Source organism: Stegastes partitus, unplaced genomic scaffold (assembly GCF_000690725.1).
Source record: "Stegastes partitus isolate 25-593 unplaced genomic scaffold, Stegastes_partitus-1.0.2 Scaffold1428, whole genome shotgun sequence".
Classification (NCBI taxonomy): domain Eukaryota; kingdom Metazoa; phylum Chordata; class Actinopteri; family Pomacentridae; genus Stegastes; species Stegastes partitus.
The window spans coordinates 1-21607 of record NW_007579159.1 but is presented as its reverse complement, the minus strand read 5'-3'; the positions used below and the strand labels follow the sequence as shown (position 1 = coordinate 21607).

The following is a 21607-nucleotide window of genomic DNA, read 5'->3' as shown; positions in this document are numbered from 1 at the left end:
TACTTAGTGGGTCATTGCTTGAGAGGAGGAGTGGAGTTACGACTGCGAGTCAAAGCATAGTAACACTTTGTTCAGATTCATTGTGAATGTAGTTGGTGTTTTTTTAATGGTTTTCTTTTTCAGGCCTGATGTGAGCTATGAAAACATTATCTGTGAATCTAACACACGTACATTAAGCCACAAATTAAAATGTTATTAATACTTACGGATGGTGGATGGCTAATCTCTTGTTTGACCTTAAGTCAGTGGTTGACATGCATGTATTTTCACTGGGGGGGGTGGAAACGCAGGTACCCCTAAACTTTACTAAGCTCTTTTTGCAGGACACACACATAGCCAGGGGCTGCGATGCGTGCATAAGGTGCTGACGTCCCAGGTTTCCAAGGATCACCTTGCCTTGTAATTACCTGGGAATCATCAGAGAACCGCCGACGCTGTCACTCCATAATCACAACCCTCAACCTCTCTGCCTCAATCTCGACCTTCCCTCACTTCTCTTGTTTTGACTGCTCCTCTCTCTGTTTCTTTCTCCCTCTCTCATTAGCTCCGTCTGTTTATTTCTCTGATTATCTTATATTTTCTGTTTGTCTGCTTCTCTCTCTGTCCTGCGTTGAAGTTTTTTCAAGTTATTTTCCACAGACATGTAGGAATATGGGATGGTGAAAAGCTGCAGCACTGTCGGTCTTTTTATCTCACGTTGTTAGGTCTAATTGTCAGCTCATCTCACTGAACAGTGTTGTTGTTTACTCGTCTTGGGTAAACAACATCTCCATCTCCTCCATCTCCAGTCTCATTAGAATCCAATTGATGCAGCCAACACTGCTAGGGGCTGGGGCCAATAGCCTCTTAATGCTTGCGCTATTAGCCAGCATGTAATCAACTAGGTTATTTCCATAAAACAAGTCATAAAGAGTTAGCTGTGAGATGAAGCAGCTTTGCAGCAGCAGCCCTCTTGCTATTCACAGCCTCTCGCTGGGTCTAGAAGGGAAGCTGTGGCCCACTATACTCTGTGTTGTTTAAAAAGCGACTGCACACACCTTCAATGAGACGATTATAATCTCTGTCTCTCCCTCCTCCCTCTCTTCTCTTAGGCAATATATGGTAACACTTAAAACGGAGGGACTTTTTGCAACAAAAAAAAAAGCTGCCCATGTTGCAGATTGAGGCTTGATGCCTTCCCGTAAGGCAAGAGGCTACAAGCACAATCCATCATTCATAAGGAAGCAAATGAAGGAGAGGGAGAAAGGCAGAGAAACAACAACAAACAGACCAGGCCTATTTAAGACAGCAATGGCGCCATGGCAACCGATTGCTATCTAATTGCGATGTGCCGCCCTTTTGCGTGTAGCTACTGTAACCACTGGCAACCGTAGCGAGAAACAGACGATATTAAAGAGGATGAGAGAGACGAGGTCAAAGCAAGAAACTGGGAGAGATAATGCTGGGAAGACATTCAGAGGACCAGAGTTCAAGAAACAATGAAAGGAAAATGCAAAATACAAGTCAAAAAAAAAAAAAGAAAGCCCATTTTCCAAATATAAATCTTCAAAGTGTGTATACATTTCTCAGCGTGCTGGAAATGCTGTCATGTTCCCCGACTAGCCACAGTTAACCATTTGTCTTGCTGCAACTCCATCACAGCAGCTACCTCTTATACTTAAAAGCCCCGCTGACCAGAAAAAAGGTAGAGAAACCAGTCTGAACTTGCTGCAGTATTGTTACCCTCCCCTCACAAGTACAGGTTTGGAGGATGATGTGAAGTGAGAGGTTAGAGAGAAAAAGAGAAGTCAGAGTCCCCCGCGGGGTCTGTGTGATGAAGACAAACAGCTGACAGACTCGACCGCATCAGCTGGATTTCCTCGTATTCTCTCGTGTTCGTTCTCCTCCTCTTTACATGTTTGTTTTGGAGCTTGGTTGCTGAGGCTGCAACATTGTTAAATTACATCACTTGCTGCAGTCGCGCGCAAGCAAGATAATGATTATACTTTGTTGATTGTATCATAATGTTTTTTGGGTTTTTTTTATATTCAGTGTGTTCTATTGAGATGAAACAGTCCTAAGTGGATCTCAGGCAGCACTCAAATTCTCCTATTAAACGCTGACACAGTTAGTGTTGAAATGGAGTTTTATTTGCGGCAATTAAAGTAAGTGTTTAACCCTCTGAAACCCCAAGCACTGATTTTATTGATGTAGAATTGCTGTGTCATTTTTAAACTGCTTTTAGCAACCATCCGAGTCCATTGATTATCGGCCGCTGATATTTCAATAATATCAAAATTTGTATCTTGTAAATGATTTTCATGAAGCAGTGTGACTCATACAAAGTTTGACTAGTTGATGTTGTGGCTGAGATCCATAGTATTATGCATTTCTGTACAATGTTTTGCTCCTCTTAAGTATGTTAATGCAGAGGAAATTATGGGGCACACCTTTAAGTGTAATGCATTCAAGTACCATCACCCACGATGACTTTAGTAATACATAAAACACAAAGAATCACTACCGTTATGAAGTCAACAAAAGCTAAACAAGTACTTAAAAAAAAAAAAACATTATAAAGCTTTGTAGGGCTACACATCTTTATAATAAAGAAAAATGCTCCAGGTCAAGTAGCAGTAATAGGAAAAGTGTTGAAATCCAACAGAGAGAGCTGGAGGGCAGCTGGAAGAAAGCCATGCTGTTTGAACTTCTTCTGTGGTGTGTCTTACAGTATTAATATTTTCCCAGCCCCCCCGCGACCCTAATGAGGATTAAGCGGTGTATAGCTAATGGATGGATGGAAGTGTTGCAGTGATGAATTTCAGAGTCAGAGGTGTTGGGATGTGTACTGTTTGTCTGCATTCATTCAAGCATATTTGCTACCAGACAGTTTCAAATAAATCAATGTCTAGATATTAATGTTTTTTTTCTTTGTCTTCCTCCAGGCTGGTGGATCGCAGGTGATCTTCACCAACCCTCTGGAGATAGTAAAGATCCGTCTGCAGGTGGCAGGAGAGATCACCACGGGGCCGAGGGTCAGCGCCCTGTCCGTCATCAAGGACCTCGGCTTCTTCGGGCTTTACAAGGTGGGAAACACTGTTAGGGTCAGAGGCGCATGTGTAGATGGCTGGACACAGTGCAACTAAAGGCTCATGAATAAGTAATGTAAGATGCTCTTTGTGTCTGATGTGGAACTATTGTACTCCTTTTTTTATGTCTGCTGGCTGTCTGACCTTGTCTCTTAGCAACACATTCCTTCATATGCGCAAGAAATGAGTGTTAAAATTATGAATTTTACAACTTGTGACAGTTGTCCATTGAGAGATATCTCAGTGTCTCACACTGGTATCTAATGAGAAGTGCATCAGGGATTTGTTTGCACGAAGCAGCACAAGTGGCATAATCCTACAGAACAAAATCCATTTTTTAACATGATTCTTCGTCCTCTCTGGTAATTTACGATCTGTTTGACATGTTTTCTTGAAGTCACCATGGAATCGGAGAGCAGAATGACTCAATTCACCCCAGAAAAAATGAAAACGTTCTTCTCTCATGACCGCCGTAACTTTCAGGTCGCATCAGTGTCAAAATCCATTGGACACGCATTGGAAACGACACTGCTCTCTTGATACTGTTGTCTGTTCTACTATGTAAAATCTGCTGGTAGCTTATATGAGGATTTTTAAACTAAAGCTATGACAACATAACAGCCTCCTGCTTTTATGTATGTAGCATGCAGTGTAATGATTGACAGAAGACTTGCAAAGCTGACAAAACTGTATTCAGGATTTAAATTTTAGCTTATTTAAATTAAGGGCACACTCTTGGCAGAAACCCAGCACCATAATGCCAAATTCGATTTTGATTTGTTGCCATTAGATTAGCTAACAAGTGGCCGTATCCATGCTTTTGTATTCTCACTTGCCTCACAACTTCATGAAAATCTGTTATTTCCCACTACTGTTATGACTAAGCCATATGTGATTTTTCTATTAACTGTTGTACAATTATACATATTACCTTACTCTACATCAGCTATCATTTAAATCAACAATTCCATGTGGTCTGCTTGAGAATGAGAAAAGGCACAATTTATGCTAAAAGCTGTATTTAACCTTAATTGCCATAATTGGTATTTTTCATTGGCACAGGGCTAAAAATTACAGTGCACTGTTTGAACATATTAGGTTTGTGTGATATTGTGTGGCCAGCACATTGTAAAGCAAGCGTGAAAGATTACAGTCATATTGGGAGCTAATATAGCAGTATTGTTGCGCATTAAAGAGTATGTTCTGTTCCTTAAACATTGGTCTGTGTAAGTGAAGGAGCTGACATTAGCAGCTTAACTGGCCTGACAAGGTCATTAGCCCTCAGGGTGAAATGGAGCATGTTTAATTGAATTACATAAATAAGTCCCAGTGGAGCTTGGCAGGAGAGATTCTGCCTCAACTGTAAACACAATCAACTGTGAAAATGTCAATCTAATACCTGCGGTTATATTAATTAGTCTTGTTTTACATCTTGTTTAAGGTGATTGAAGTTTTTTTTTGTGTGTGTGGCTGAATGTTTGTTGTCATCTTTCCATTTAGCAAACTATTTTTCAGAGACGATAGAGCGCTTGTAAGCCATCCAGTGGCCACATGTGATTGGAGTTTACTTCCCCCTCTTAATGCAAATGACCACATACATCATTTATGTTTTCAAAAACCAAATACACTGTTGTTTTTTATTGGCAGTGGGCAGCAATGCAATTCCCGTGCCTAGTTGGATGAAAATTAAAAGAAAAAGAAATCCCTGTTTTACCTGTTGTTGTTCCCAGTTATCACACTTTCTTATGACACATTATCACTTACACAGATCAGAGGTCTCTTATTGAGGACATCTTCACGTTCACAGTGCTAAAAGAGCGCAACCATATGCGGCCCAAACCATCTCCCAATCTGGTCTGAGCAATCAGATCTCACACCTGTACTTGGAGCTGTTCACTTGTTATCGGATGCCCCTACTTGCAGGTAGGGGCAGGTGTTAAGGAGGCCCAGTTTTCTCCGGTTTATCTGCGTGTCCCTTGGTCTGCCGATGTGACCACCTGTCAGCACAGACAACTCGCATGTGAAGCCTTTCGGTTCACTTAACAAGACTGTAAAAGAATGTTGAGCCTCCTCTTGTCTCGGCCTACCTGCCGACCTGTTGCTGTGTTTGCGTGCTCTCTCCTAGTAATTTACGACTGCACCAGGGTGTACGTCCACATAACTACAGTCTCCATTCACCTGTCTGCGAAAATACCGCTGAACACTACGTTACCAGTGTTGCGTGGATGTGAATGTGTTCATGCTCGTGCACATACTTAATTCCATTCGTCTCCTGGTGCATAGAGAGGAGACAAAGTGCATTGAGAAAGCAGTAGCGGTGGTGGTGGTGGTGGTGGAGGCGGGGAGGTGGGGAGGAGACGAGCTCCAGCCTGCAAGCCCCAGACGGGCTGGCTCCGGAGGGGCTGCACCCAGGCACAGAGCTGCCTTTGTCAGGGTAATTATCCTGACGCTCACCCTCCGCTGGTGGAGCTACCGGTTGGTAGGGTGGCTAACGCTCTAGCGCCACCTTTCATCAGTGGGGGAAAGCTGTCACTGTAGGGACCCACATGGTGTTTCATGTTTATGAAATCACTGCATGTACGCTAATTCGCTCAACATCGCAGATTTAAATTTGTCTATGTATGGATTTATGGAGATATATACACGTGTGCTGCCCAACGCTCTGCCGGTACGATACCCAACTCAACGCCATTGCCCTGATATTAAAGCTTCCAGTCCCAGTCCCTGTGACGCTTCTTGTCTGTTCTGCCTCGATAGAATCTCTAAGCTTTCAGCAGCCGCTCGGGCCCCAGCCAGGAGGGACAGGCAGACAAGAAGTGCCAGAGGAAAGAGAGGGAAAAAGATAGCCCAGGTATCTGCCAATCCTCTGTGTATGTGTGTGCGTTTGTGAGTCTGTGTGTGTGTGTGTGTGTGTGTGTGTGAAGGAACCAAAGGATTATCCCAAAGGAGTTAAATGAAGCCTGTCCAAAACAGGGAGACTCTGCCCAGCTCTTTAAACGCCTTCTGTTGACTGTAGTTGCTGTGTCAAAAAGGTGGCAGGGGGCCAACAGGTTTGAAATACAGCAGGAAACTCTATAGGCTTGATGATATAGTGTTGTTTACAGTGGCAGACGAGAAGCCATCTTCGTCAGCCAGTCTGTCTTTCTCTGCTTTTCCTTCTTCTTTTTTTTTTGTTGATAACTCTGCTGTTGGAGCCGCCCCCCCTCTCACCTGCTGCTGAGGACACAGACTGTCCGCATATGGAGAGACGTGATTTATCTGTCATGTTGTGGTCAATATTTCACTTTGCCTTAAGAGATCCAGGAGTCTTTTGGAAGTAGTTTTATTGGCGGTGACATCAGTTGATGCTTGAATAGAGAGTTTCATTTTGTGGCTAGAAGTAACAATCTGTCTTCGCAGACTCCAGCCAGAAATCAAGGTTTGAATCCCCTGAGCCCCATCGCTCTTTCCTTGCTCCCCTTTTTGTTTATACTGCTCTTTGTTTTCTCTTTCTGAACGCTCAACTTTTAACCCAGTTTTACGACCTACAGCGTCTCTATTGCCTCTGACTGTCTTTCCAGGGCTCCAAGGCTTGTTTTCTGCGGGACATCCCCTTCTCAGCTATCTACTTCCCTTGCTACGCCCACACCAAGGCTTACCTCAGCGATGAGGACGGAAGGATAGGGCCAGCCAAGATGCTGTTTGCTGGAGCTCTGGCAGGTAAAGTACTTCCATCCCAGCCTTTATACTTCAACATAAAAGCAATCATGGATGAGCGTCAGGACTGGAGGCAAAAAGTGGTTTCCAGAGAACATGAGCAAACTGAACAGTTTTTGCAAGAACTGTAGCTGCAAGATCCTCAAATAAAAATCCAAAGCACTTGTTTGCGCTGTCTGAACACACTGTATATGTACATAAGAATAATGAAATGAGGAATTTGAAATTTGCCTGCTTATTTGCTCTGTAAATAGAGCCAATAAGCATTTCTTGTTTTAGTGCTCTGAATGAGTCATATGTTTCTTTGGAGCTGCTGATTCCAAAAAGCTCAGTAGACATTCCTTCCACGTCTGAGCATCAAGGGATGAGCTGTGAACATACAGAATGCCGCTATGAGCTTTAAAGCAAGGCCTCTCCAGTTCATGTGTGCGGCATTAAAGGTGGAGTGTGCGTTTCTAATCCAGTACACCTTCTGTCAAATTCAGAGAATATCACTTCAAGGTCTATGAGTCGTCTGTATAATCTGGTGTTTGTCCGCAAAGTGACTCAGCCCAATCCACACAGCATTGTTCTAGCATGTTTAAGCTCTTATACAGGACAGGGGGAAAGCAATTGGCAGCAATAATGTAAATGTAGCACAACCTATCTGTGCTTACTAGCTGACTACTAACTAATCCTAACCCTTTAACCCTTTCTTGAAGAACTGCAGAATCCACCTTTAAATTAAAAAAAACATTTTTGTACAGGGCAGATGAAGACATCTATGCTCATTGTTTTGGCCCTGACCTACAGTTTTTACACATGCAGCAGATGCAGAGCAACGTTACCGTTCTCTGGGGTTCAATCTCTCCTTGTAGCTTTGTTTTTGGTCGCTACCAACGGCTAACCCAGAGGAAAATGTTACTGCCCAACGTTTGCTCTTCTGTAGCTACAACATTGTGACTCAGCCTTATTTTAGTTTCAATTTCATCTGATATGTTTCTTCTACTACAATTCAGTAGGAGAAATAAGTGGGACAGGAGGAGGACAACTGGCAATAGGAGTCGTACTCGAGACTTAAAGGAGATACAAGGAGGAAAAAAAGGAGATCAGACTGAGACGATCGAAATTTCGATTCAGATTTCAGAATCAAAACAGAAAAGAATCGAAATAGAAAAGCAAGGTTTTCGCAGTAAGATTTTCCTCTGGGATCTTTTGTTTGTCTGCTCTTTGGTCCTGGTTATGTGTTTGTTTGTGTACACTGGGTTTTTAGAACTTTTGTGCTGACAACATCTGCCTGCTGTTGCTAAAACAACAATGATTAGCACAATGAAAGTAAACAGTTTCAGTTTAGAAAATCCAAATGAGCTGAAAGGCCCCTAAACACTTTGTGTAGCTGAAAGGAACTGCAGAGTGGGTTTATTTGTGTTTGTGGGGTCTTTGCTATGAGCGACCACTTTTACATGCAGGTCCTGCAATTCATTGTTTCCTATAAATACTGACTTACAAATGCTCTAAGTAGACTTACACGGTGGGATCACCTCTTATTAGACTTTGCAAAAACCTTTAAACCACATCACTAAAATCTCTTCGCAACTTTTCATCACTAAAAACTTTTGCCACCAGCTCTGGTAATATGAAAATACAACTTATATGTTGTTATCTGTGCATAACTGTGTCAATTGATCTCACATTGGTAAACTAGTTTAATCTGTACAGTCCTATGTTGCACTTTAAAAGCTTTGCCTTGTAGTGTTTGTCCATAACTTGAAAAACATTGTCTTGGCTTGTAGAGTGTCTGATCATTCCAAGTGAGGCAGAAAGTCAAACAGCTCCTGATGTAACATGTAGACTTCTTGACATTTATGAAACAAAATCTTTGGTCGGGTCCCGTTTTGAACAAAGTGTGAGTGCAGGTCTCGCTCTGCTCTTGCTTCAGACCTCCACAGGCCTGCAGTAACAGTAGCAGAGCTCCGAGTTTGGAAGCCAGGCAGCCTCTGACCGCAGGCTCCATGGCGGTAGCTGCTAATTAGAGCGCTGCTCAGTGATTGGGGACTGGGGTTTGGAGCTGTGCTTGCAGGGAAGCGCCTCAGATGCCTGCCAACCAGGCCGGCAGGAAGGCTTTCCAATCCGAATACACTGTACATGCACAGACAAACATGCTTGTGCATACTTCATGCGTGTTCCCTCTGCAGGGTGAACAGTCCTGTCCTGTCTGTAGTTCAGTCACTACAGTGAACAGGCAGACCAGCAGGAGCAGAACACGCACTGATGACTTAACAACTTTATCCGCGGCATGAAAATGTGATTTATCCGAAGCAGGGTTGTAATGCTAGATTAGACTGCCAAGTTAAAAAGCTGTAGAACATTTGCATAAAAGACTTAATATTTGTTTTGAATCCTCAGAGACGTGTCAGCGGCACTCTCTTTTTGACGCAGAGGCACGGCACAACACGGAAAAATCATAAATCCTGCCTCCCTCCTCCATTTTTTACTCTGGTTTCCCACCACAAGACTGGCAGCGACGGCCCACAGGCTGAAAAGAGCCTCATGACTTCTTTATTTTTTTCATTACTTCGACACATTTATCATCCCTCCTTCACATATATTTATCAGCCACTGCAGCATTCTGGCAATTAGTGTTTTACAGTCAGCACAGGAAATTGAATTACACGCTCAGTTTGCGCAGCATTATTTAGCTAGGCATTACTTTGGTCTGTGAAGAACTTAGTGTTGGCCATCTCTAGCTCGCATTAGCTCTTCATGTGAGAAATAGCGGAGTGAGGGAATTTTTTTGGCCGAGCTGTGGGGTGTAAGGAATATCCATGTTGTTTAGTCTCGCTGTTTGTCATTATTCTGACAACTACTGGCCAGATCGCCATGAAACGCAGCAGGAATACGAATGGCTTCCAGACAGTATTTCTGATGTTTTGGACGAATCTTTTAGGTTGACTTCAGCACGAGTGTCAGGTCAACAGGGCACTTTGTAAACGACAATCAAACTACTGTTTTTGTTTTAGTCATGTAAATAGTCAGTTTATAGATTAGTCAGTTGGCTGCTGCTGGTTTCAAGCTACTTTACACTCAGTGGTGGTGATGCAGCAGCAAACAGAAGAATGGCAAAGATGCTGGAGACCTTAACCTATTGAGGTTAAACGGACAATGAATGATTTAAAATACAGTCGTGACTCGATAATCCGACACTAAATGTAAAACCTTCTGTTATGTTGGATAGCAAGGCTGTCGGATTGTCAAGACGGAGGTCGAGATACATGGAGGGCCAGAACACACAGGCAGTTCTTGGCTGCTGATGCTAGTTTAGGTTAGTGTTTACTTCTGCAAACACTGAGCATGCTCACTGCGTGTGACGTCCTCATGTCCTCTTCTGTGCATGTGGGGCACTTTTGGGCCGTATGAAGTTCACACAGCAGATCACATACAAGTCACATTGAATTGGAAATATGAACGAACTCGCAGAAAAATCGGATTTCACAAAAAAAAAAATCTGAATTGAGCATTAAGTCCTGCAGTCTGAACGTAGCCAATCTGTCGGATTTTTCAGTCAGATAATACGCCGTTATCCTGATTGGTGACATAAAATGTCCTGTTGTAGTATGTTAAGGCTATTTTCTATGGGTTCTGTTCATTTTTCCTGTCGGATAGCAAGGTTTTCAGATTGTTAAAGGTCGGATTATGGAGTCACGACCGTACTTGCTGAAGGAAACGCTTTTAGCACGTTGAGTTTTTTTGTAATCACAAAGCTATTTGGTGATAAATGCTGATTGGAAAAAACCTCCTAATATGACTAAATACAACATTAAAGCCACCTGCCAAATATTCTGAAGATCTCCTATATGCTGCCAGTCAGCTCTGACCCCGCTAGGACTGGACCATACAGACTTCTGAAGGTGTCCTGTTAAAACGTGAGCTGCACATCCATTCATTTGGCATTATGGCCTTTTTTTCCCAGCACATCCTGCAAATGCTTCATCGAATTGAGATCTGTAGAATTTGGAGGCCAAGTCAACACCTTGAGCTCTTGGTCATGTTCCTCCAACCACTCCTCAGTAATATGTGCAGTGTGACAGGAAGCATTATCCTGCTGATGGAAGCCACTGGCATCAAGGATACTGTTGTCATGACGGGGTGTGATTCAGGCCGGTAGGTTTTAGGTGTCAAAGTAACATCCACGCAGTTCCACGAACCGTCAAAGTTCTGCCCTCATCAAAGTTGTTCAGATCTTCACACTGCCCATTTTTCCTGCTTGTAACTTCAAGAACCGACTGTTCACTTGCTACCTGAAATCCCCCACCTTTCAACAGGTGGCATTGTAACAAGATGATCCGTGTTGTTCTCTTCACCTAGCAGTGGTTTTAATCTTGTGGCTGATCTGTTTGGACATCTGAAGACACTTTGACCTCTGTGAAACACTTTTTTTTGGACATCCTGACATTTAGGTCTGTTCTTTCTACGCAACATCTGAGTGGGCCATCAAGTTCCTTCCTTTGTTTCCCTAATAAATGGTTTCTGCGCAAAGTTCTTATTTTCCTGAATCAAGGGGCTCAGAGGGTGTCGGATGGATAATAGTTTTTAGCAAATGTGGGATTTTGGCTGTACAAGTCAAATTGACATTGTATTTAGTGAAAATCAGTTAAGAAGAAGAATTAACCTTCTGATTAATATGAAAAAAAAAGAAAGTTCCAGACCTATAGACTTTGCAAATTGGCCTTCATACACTTTAAAGGGCGACACTGCATCAATTATTTTGTTTCATCTTGAACATAATGAACCACTATCCAAATCTTGACTATATATCCAAACCTCCTCTCCTCTCCTCTCGTTTCCTCTCCTCTCGTTTCCTCTCCCCTCAGTTCAGTGCAGGTGGTCAGTCTCCGCCGGGTGCCAGTCTGCTACCTAATGCTGAGTTGATCAGGCTTGCTGAATAGCTCGTTTGGCCGTTACAAAAACCAAGAAGTCAGAGTAAATCGTCAAGTGGGCAGTTGATGGTAATGACCGAGCCATCAATGATTGGGCCCATTCATGGCTGAAGTGGCTGTAGTGGGGGACTTGCAGTCACTCCCTTCAGTCAGCCAGTCACTCTCACCGGCACACGGGGCACAGTGTGCATTGCTCTCATTACCGTCCATTGTCTGGCCCCTTTCAAACAGCTCTAAGAAAAGTGGGAGAGAGAGGAAAGGAAGAAAAAAGGTAGAGATTAAATAATGGCCTGGATTGGTGAAGTGATAGGAACTGGCCCCTACTTGTGTATAGTGTATGTACGCGGCAGCAGACTTAGTGCAAGATGGTCAAGATCCAAGATGACGTGTTTTTTTTAAAGTGGGAACAAAGAGCGCCAAGACCACTCTATCCGATGCAGATCGCTGATGGCTGCTTTTCCGCAAATCATCTCATTTGTTTGGGGCTGATTTTAAGTTTGTGCTCTATTTCCAACCAAACACGTCGGACTGTTTAAAAAAAAAAAAGCATCAGACCACTGAACGGCTCTTGCATTCTTCCCACAGGCATGCCAGCGGCCTCTCTGGTGACCCCAGCGGACGTGATCAAGACCAGGCTACAGGTGGCGGCGCGTGCAGGCCAGACCACCTACAGCGGCCTGGTGGACTGCTTCTGGAAGATTCTCAGAGAAGAGGGGCCCCGCGCTTTTTGGAAAGGAGCTGGAGGTACACTGACGTCATCCAATTTATATTCATACAAAGACGAGGTGCAGCGGCTGTAATGTCGACACCCACACACTTTTTTTCCACCCTTTTACTCTCAAGGTGCCAAAAATCTAAATGACACAAACTTTACATAAGTGTTGATTTGCTTGTTTCCCTCAATTATCAGTATATCCTCATAATAAGAATCTTTCCTTTTTTTTTTTTTTTCAGTGTTTTACTTCTCAGGTAGTTCAGTAAATCACTGGAGATGAATATGCAGCCTGAAAAAATGGCTGCAGACATTCATCGGGGCTTAAAAACTGTTTCTGCATCTATTCTTTATGTCTTTCCAGTCAAAAAACATTGAAGTAGTTTTATTTCAAGTTACTTTGCTCTCCTAGAAGACACAAGAAAGAAGCAGCCAGCGCTGTGCATGATGTGAAGTTGTACAGAAGACTGATGAAATAGATTTGTATGTTACACTGGATGGTGTATCAGTGTGGCAGAAGAAAAGCAGATCTGTTATATGTCTTCTTTTCGAACACGAGTCACATTTTCTCTTTTGTTTATTTTAAATAAGAAATCCTCAATAGTTGGCTTAGTAAGATAAAAATGGATTTTGTAAATATGGATGAAGTCTGAGCTGATTCTTCAATTTTCCAGTTACTTGGAGAAAGTAAAGAAAAACAAGGCTCTTTGTCAGGATAAACCTCAGGCTTCTGGTATGTTTATTCTGCTGCAATATTCGCTGCAGAGTTTTACTAAAGAAATTTCACATAACTGCTATTTGAAATATAACGTACCTGCAGGATGTTGTAACTGATTTTAAATGTGCTTTTGTGTAGACGATAAATGTGATAAATAGTTTGTGACCTCCTATGGGATGGGCCAAATATTTGAGATGGCATCACAGAGTAATATTGTCGAGGTGTTTATGGAAAACATAATAACCAGTTTAATAATTCCTTATATTGGTTTACACTAGGGATGCATGATATATCAGCGACCACATCGATATCGGCTGATGTTTTTTTTCTCCATAAATCGGTATTGGTCTGATGAACAAATTTAGCCGATGTGAAAAACCAATGATTGTCTAACATTAGCGCCTTCGTCTCTACGTTTGCTGCTATTTCACAGATGTTTTACTTCAATGGTCCTGGACTTGAACGTTAAATATGTTAAAATATATTTAAATATGTTTTATTTTTGTTATGTAATAAAGACGACTATGTGGTCTAATTTGGGCTTCTTCTGAATAGTTTTCACGTTCTCATAGTGCTTACTTATATTCATTTTTCAGTGTGAACAAAAATTCAATCGGTAATATTGGTTATCGGCGATATGGGAAATCTTAATATCGTAAATTTTAATATCGTGCATCACTAGTTTACACCCATCTAACATTAAAACCACCTGCCTAATATTGTGAAGGTGACAGCTCTGACGTATCAAGGCATAGACTCCACATTGATCCTGTGCTATCAGGCACATAGACGTGAGCAGCAGATTCATTAAGCTCTGCAAAGTGGATCTTTATTCCAGCAGGTGCTCCATTAGATCGAGATCAAGTCAACACCTCGACCTCTTTGTTGTGATCTGCTGAAATCAAACCACTGCCATCAGGGAATACTGTTGCCATGAAGCTTTTCTGTGGAACCCGACCATCCTTGGCTCCCCACATTCTCCTCCTTTGGCCACTTTTGCTCGTTACTAACCTCTGCCCATCAGACCTGCTGTTTTGGAGATGCTCTGACACTTGACATCACAGTGTTGCCCTTGCAAGAGCCAGTGCCACTGTATCAGGATAATCAGTGTTCTTCACTTCACCTCTCAGTGGTTTTAATGTCGCAGCAGATTTGGTGTACATTTGCAGCCTTTGTTTCATTGGCTTTGTTTGTTGTTGTTGAGGAAGCTCAGACTACGCCGTGTCCTCTTTCCTTCTGAAACCAAACCCTGATCAGTAGATTAGCGCTCATAGAAATTCCTATGATCTGATGTGTTCCAGCTCGAGTGTTTCGGTCCTCGCCTCAGTTCGGAGTGACCCTGGTGACCTACGAACTCCTGCAGCGCTGGTTCTACATCGACTTTGGAGGACAGTAAGTATCTCTTCACAGTTTCAACCTCACTAAAAAGAATTTTCTTCTGGCCTGCTTTTTGTTTTTTTGTTTTTTTTAGTTTCAGCTTGTTCATCCCTCTTATCAAAGACCTCATCCCTGAACAATAGGCATAATTTCATCATACAGTAGTGTTCTGCGAGTCCTACCTCCTCTACCGGAGAGAAGGAAATGCCACACGACCAAAAATAAATTCCATGCACATTAACTGACAGACTGAAACCCTTTACTCAGAACTCTGGATGTGACAATTTTCACGAACTCGAGAGTTTCATCGCACCGTGATCAGGGCAGACAGCACCCATTTGACTTGTACATGTACTTTCCCCACTTTTGGGATTGAAACAAGCTCATTTTCCTCCTCAAAATAGGTCACTGTCAGGAATAATTCACTCCCTTTCTGAAGCTAAAAAAGGTCCAGTGGGGGGGAATAGAGTTGGTCGGACAGCTCAGAGTGTTGCACATGCATGTATCCATCGGACTACTTCTACATGTAGCACCCTCTCTGCCGAAGACTCGCAGCGACGCAAAATGAACTGCAGACCCGGTGAATATTCAGTGCGGTTTGGAGCGAGCTGATCTGTGCTCCTTTTGCTGTCTGTGTTGGCAGCGAATCACAAAGCTCAGCGTGAAACCTTAGAGGGATTTGATTTAGTTCGCCTCTCAGGGAGAAACGTTGAACTGTTCCACTTTTGATTTTCTATTACAATGTTTATTTCTGCGGTTTGATACGATAATATTAATTTAAGATTCGGTGATGGCGATAATAAAACTCCTGCCTGTTTCACAGTTTGCACCGTGTTGACGTTGTTCGACGGTTTCCACCTTTTTCTATTGCCTTTCACCTCCCTCTTGCTTCCTCCTCCGTCTCTTCTCTTCTCTTCTCTTCTCTCTTCTCTCTCTCCGCACACCACAGAAAGCCGGCTGGCTCGGAGCCCACCCCCAAGTCTCGGATCAGCCTGCCGGCGCCCAACCCCGACCACATCGGAGGCTTCAGGTTGGCCGTGGCCACATTCGCTGGCATCGAGAGCAAGTTTGGACTCCATCTCCCACGCTACACGGTGGCGACGGCCTCCTCCAATGCGCCGTGAGCCTCCGTGAGCGGGGGGTAAGTCAAAGAGAGAGGGTGGTTTAAGTGTTTTCCGTGTATAAAAGCACTGAGAGACGTCCACTAGTCCATTCTGTTTGTATAGCACTTGAAGTTATTTATTTAAATTTACGACTTTCTCTCTTCTATTTATTAGAGTCTATATATATACTTTGGAGGACTCCTGCAGTTTTTGTCTTACATGTGACTGATAGAGTTGTATTCTATTAGTTTTGTTTTTCATACAATATATACACAAAGGCAGCAGAAGGGCTTGTAGAAACACACTTTTTTTTTTTTTTTTGGGGGGGAAAAAAGTACAATTAATGACGACTTACTGTTGCAGCTTGTACCAGTGTCTTCCATTTGTTGCTTCATAATCGAAAGCACATTATTCATACGATCACATAGCTGGCTAACTAAAGACTGATCACGAATGTATCATAAATCCAGAGACGTATTTTCATATCTACACGGCTGTTTCCTGTATCCGGAGCCGCTCCTTCCATGTCGATTTGATCAAATGTATCCGCAAGAATACGACCAAAAAGTACTTGAATGTAAAGAAACGCTGTACCGTTCTGATTGTACATAATGTTTACCGTTGTAACATGTTTGGTTGTAGGTTTAAATGTATGCAGATGTGTAAATATCTGAGAGAGACCACCGGAATCCTGTGGTGTGTAACGTCTGAGTATTTCAATTTATACAGGACAGAGAATGTAGGAGTTACATGTGGTGTGAAATAATCGTGCCTTACTGTACGTATGGCAGCAACATGTGTACTGAGAGTAAAGAGAAACTTATATTAGTAAACTTCACGTCTGCTGCAGTTTTTATTTCCAGTTTTTTCTCTACGAGGGGGAAAACGAAAAAAAAAAAAAAAAAGCAGGCCGGCAGTTTATTGGCTACGCTTTAATAGTAAACATAGCAGGTTTAACAGCCATCACTCTGAATTACAATATACCTCTTGTTACAGTTCATTAGAGAATATACAGTTGAAGCTCTCATTCAGTAACTGAAGACAAAGTGCCCAAAACCACACTTGATTCCGACGTACCGACTCAAACACCGACATAAAGCAGCAACAACGCCCCACGTGTGATTACGTCACCATATTAACTCCATGTTTCGGGAATATTTTAGGAATGTGTCGCATGCAGGCTTGATACAGAGAAAAGAAGCACAACATAAAGTGAACGTGACTCGTTGTAAACATGACTAGTCTATGGACCCTGCTTTATTTTTACGGTAGTGCAAAGCATTGTTACAGTACACATATCTTCATAAGGCTATAAGACTGCCACTCTTTATATACCGTAGGCTCACGAGTTGCAAGAAACACATCACCTGAAGTCATTAAACGAATAAATAAGGGCGGACAAATCAGTAGGAGTCAACCGTTGACCCTTCGTAAAGGACAGTTTGCATTTACAGGAGAGCAAATGCGAAAAAACACAACAGAAGCCTCGTTTGCATCAGACAGGAACATGTAGGTAAAGGTGGGGAACTGAAATGAAACTGAGTGAGGAGCACATGCTACAGTGACACCGATAAAAGCCCGCCAGCTCTCTGATTCCCTCCGCTTTGGTTTTGGAGTCCTGTTCTATGAAGCCAGCTCCATAGGCCCCTCCTCCTCGCCGTCCGCCCGGTTGGCCCGGATCTCCATCAGGGTCCGAGCGAAGCGCGCCCAGTCGTCGGTGTGGGTCACTGACAGCTGGAGGAACCATCAGACACACACGGTGTTAGGACACATCTGGATGGTACGAAGGCACCGCAATCTGCTTGGTAACAAACTCTACAAGTGTGAACACAATAATGTGCTCAAGACAGCTTTACTAATAATACCACAGAGCATAGTAATGGAATATTAACAAGAATAATAAGGCTGGGTTCAGGTTATTTTACACAGCAGGACAATACAGGGCAGCCAGAAGCTTTGAACCTCTGTAGAACCTCCCTTGATGTTTTCAGGGGAAAATAAACTACTTACTGCAGGGCTGGTACTTCAGAGCAGCCCTAAAAAAACTGCTGTGCAAATTTAAACTCCGATTGGTTAAACTTGAAGAAGACAAATGGTTATTGGTTAAACTGGGAGAGAACAACAAGCGCCATTTTCTGCCTTCTTGATGTCCTCGTTGACAAGTAGTAGTCGTCTCTCTAACATCAGCATCAACATAAATGTGCCACATAGTCTAACGGTAGATTCAATTAGTACATTTTTATTGTTTGTGTCCCGCAAGTGGCAACAAAACACAAAACAGTTGCCTCCATGATAACTTTCTGAAGCTGCAAAATCCTGCTGCTTAGTACAACAAACCCACGTTCAGTGTTTTCATATGAGAATGCTTCAGATTCACAGATTTCTTATGTTGTTTTTACACAAGGATGATCGTGATCTGAATGTTCAGTAGGCGATAAACTCCTCCTTTACCCCCAGGCCGAAGCAGTGAGTGTATGACAGCTGGAAACGGTAAAACTCCGTCGTGAGCAAACACATTGCTTGGAAACAACTCACTGTAATCAAAAAAGTGAATTTGTATTTAAATCACAGTTTGATCATCTGCTCAGCTGATCACTTCCTGTTTGTGATACTACAGTGTTCAAACTACCGACACACAGGAAATCCTCATCACCCAACTTTAAGCTTGAAAAACTTAGAGATAATCTTTGTAGTGGATTTCTTTTCATGCACCATCCCTGTGTGGTGTGTGTACATTTTGTGGGGACCAGGACAGCCATGTTTATATGTCACCGATTTCACCAGGAACTATGGGTAAGTTAGAGTCGCATATTAAAAAGTCATCATGCTCGTGACAGCTGGGCGTGAGATTCTACAGCAGCTGGTTTTGAACAGCATGCAGACATGATCACAATGACGAAGCTAACACACACACTGATGTTCAGCAGGTATAATGATGGTCACCGTAGCGTGCTAACGTTTACCACTTAACAGAAAGTAGAGCTTTCTGTGGAGAATGTTTTTAGTTTTGCTGATTTTTGGTGATAAATTTTGATAATGGCGCTAAATGAAAAGCCAGAGATCACCGCGGTGATTGTAATTCATCCTGTGGAGCACACATGAATGTGTCCGCTGAATTTATTGGCAATAGTTAATTCATTAAAAACGAAAAACAACAACCTCACAGTGACACTAAAGGAAAAGTCAGAGGATCACAGAACTCGTTAGATGTCATCATCTGAGGGGCCGTGACTCCTTAACATAATCCCACGCCAATCCATCAAACAGTCATTGAGTCATTTCAGTCTGGATCAAAGTGGTCAATCAACAGTTCTATATAAGATTCCCTGGAGCCCCGCTGTTAGCTTCAAATCCACATTAACTACGGAGACCGTGAGACTAATACAGGATGTCAGAGTGAATGTTGTTCCTCTGACTACAGTCGTGCACAGTGGGAGTCGGAGTGAGTGGCCGCCACCCAAGATGTCTGCAACCCTGCAACCGCTTCTCCTGGCCAGGCTGTAATTAATCAGGAACCAGGAAGAGGGAGGCAGCCATTTTGAACCGCCCACCTCCTCCCTCCACCCCCCGCAGAGCCGAGCTGGCCACAGCGGGGGCAGAGCATCGGCTGTGTGGAGTGACTTCGGCATTAGCAGCATTTTAAAAACACTACAAGAGGTTTCGCTAAAGAAACTCTGCGGGATGATGTCAGGCTTTAAAAACGAAGCAGGTCCTCAACATTGTTGATGTCACGGAGCAGTTTTAAGTCCACTGTCACTGATGTGAGTCTGCTCTGGTGACTTTCTATACAGAGTAACGCCAGCAGAGCTCTAATATATACAGTCCTGATCCCTGATGGTTAATTCTCGCAAACTAATTGGTGCGAAGTAAAATAAACCTGAAATATAAAGTATTATATTTCCTGGAGAAGTTGTAGTTCCAGTCCTGCACTTATCTAGTTAAAAAAAAAAAAATCCACAAGCTGTTCCTAGTTTTAGCTATATGGTGGAGTTTGTAGTGAAGTAAATACCCCCATAACCACCACTACACACACACACACACACACACACACACACACACACACACAGCTCGCTAGAGTCATAAAACCTTTCAACCCGCTCACTTTTATTGATGACTCCGTTACCATCAACCCAGCGTGGAGGCCACCAGCTCAGCTCTCCAGCTCACCACACAACAAAAAGATGCTAAAATTAGCCGAGCGGCTAGGCTAACGCGCGCTCACATGGGGACGCTAACCAGAGCCCTCCGAACATGAGAGAACATACTGGGTGGTGACGGCAAAGTCACATGGAGGCCATTTAACAGGGGCACGAAAGAGAAGAAGAAGAGGAAAAAAAAAAATCAAACATACAAGCCACGGCGATGCTGACAGATGAGTAAACACACACAACTGGAAGAGCTAAAATTGTGTTTCATGTCGAGGTTTTAGGACTTACAGTACATGTCTTTCAACCAAATGAGTGAACCAAATATACATAAAACACAACAAAAACCACAGTATGTACTCTGGAGAACGAGAAAGTCACAATTACACACATAATTATTATTATTTCCACCACATGACAGTTTATTTTTGTAAAATTAAGAGAGACGGCGGTATTACTGATGAGCTGACACCGATGCTCCATTTTCCAATTTCAAGCACTAAAATCTCTCACTCTACTCTAGTACAACTTAATTGCAACAGTGCAATAAATTTTGGTCATTGTAGTTCACTCATGCTTTTGGCACCTGGGGTGTAATTAAATCTTGATTGTTTGAAAACTAAACCCACGAGAACCACCGGCTTCATGCATCACGGCACTCAAAGTGAATCCAACAACAATGTACTCAGCAGATTATTTTTTAACCAGAGCAGGCTGCCAAAATATTAACATCACATGTGGAACACCGGAGTGCAACGCTGTGTAAAATGTCACCGGTATTATTCTGTAATCATTAGCCAACACCTGAAAGCAAAGAGCGGCCACTGTGCACCTTGTTGTTTTTTGACTTATATTCTGTACCTCTCCCGTGTCGTAGATCCAGACCCGGCCCTCTGAGTCTCCCACAGCTACTTCCTTCCCCCCCGACGACCAGCGCACCCTGTTGAGGGCTGAAGCTCCCTCAATGGTCACGCTGGCAGTTGGTACCTGGTGGGCAAACAAACAAACAAACTTATAGTATTAACACTTTATAAACTTCTCACAAACACATCATATTACATTCATGCAAATAAGACGTTTAGATGGGAAATGGGATGAATAATATGCAACATATGGAGATAACCGGGGCGGCACGGTGGAGCACCGTCGCTTCACAGCTAGATGGTCCCGGGTTTGATTCTCAGCCCGGGATCTTTCTGGGAAGAGATTGCATGTTCTCCCCGTGCAGCGTGGGTTCTCACAGGGTTCTCCAGCTTCCTCCCACACAGTCCAAAAACATGCTGAGGTTAATTCTAAATTGTCCGTCGGTGTGAATGTGAGTGAGCTTGGTTGTCCCCTGCCTTCGCCCTGAGTCAGCTGGGATAGACTCCAGCCCCCCGTGACCCTAGTGAGGATTAAGCTGTGTATAGATCATGGATGGATATTGAGATAACCTACAAGTTCTAGCAACGTTTTAAAGAAATTCTAACGTTCAAATAAAGTTGCTATATGGTTCAAAGTTACCTAAGACATAACATTTTAACTACAACATTCAGAGGTTGTTGTAAGGATGCTGTCAGGGCCACAGACTATGTTGCAGGATAACAAATAAGAACGTTCTTAAACAAAAAGTGTTTTTTGGTTGCTTTTGAGGCCACAGCTGTCAGAATGTTTTTTTTAAATGTGGTATATTAACCCCTCTGCATGCCCAAAACCCACCAGGTTTGAGAAGTATGTTGTCTGTAAAATAAATAAATAAATAAATAAAAAATTACTGAAATTTATCAGAACCAGAAACAGAAAGAATTGGCAGATATTCATTGTCCCAATGGTCCTCGAAGGGCTCATTGGTTAAGACTAGTTGGGAACCTTAACAAAATCTGAGCTTAAAAA

General features: G+C 42.9%; 1 protein-coding gene and 1 long non-coding RNA gene across 3 annotated transcripts in view; one reads left to right on the top strand and one right to left on the bottom strand.

Moving 5' to 3' along the window:
• Positions 1-16423, top strand: part of slc25a13 (solute carrier family 25 member 13) — a 48881-nt gene extending 32458 nt beyond the window's left edge. For both annotated transcript variants that reach the window (XM_008299516.1, XM_008299515.1), the window contains exons 12-16: positions 2925-3065; positions 6629-6767; positions 12266-12424; positions 14412-14502; positions 15437-16423. In XM_008299516.1, coding sequence (XP_008297738.1) covers positions 2925-3065; positions 6629-6767; positions 12266-12424; positions 14412-14502; positions 15437-15611 — 705 coding nt within the window. In that variant the 3' untranslated portion in view covers positions 15612-16423. The remainder of the gene's footprint in view (positions 1-2924; positions 3066-6628; positions 6768-12265; positions 12425-14411; positions 14503-15436) is intronic.
• Positions 16424-16503: 80 nt separating this feature from the next.
• On the bottom strand, positions 16504-20683 carry LOC103370453 (uncharacterized). Its single transcript, XR_520890.1, has 2 exons — positions 20597-20683; positions 16504-17324 (listed from the first exon to the last, which is right to left on the bottom strand). It is a non-coding gene; the product is annotated as an uncharacterized LOC103370453 (long non-coding RNA).
• Positions 20684-21607: the final 924 nt, after the last annotated feature.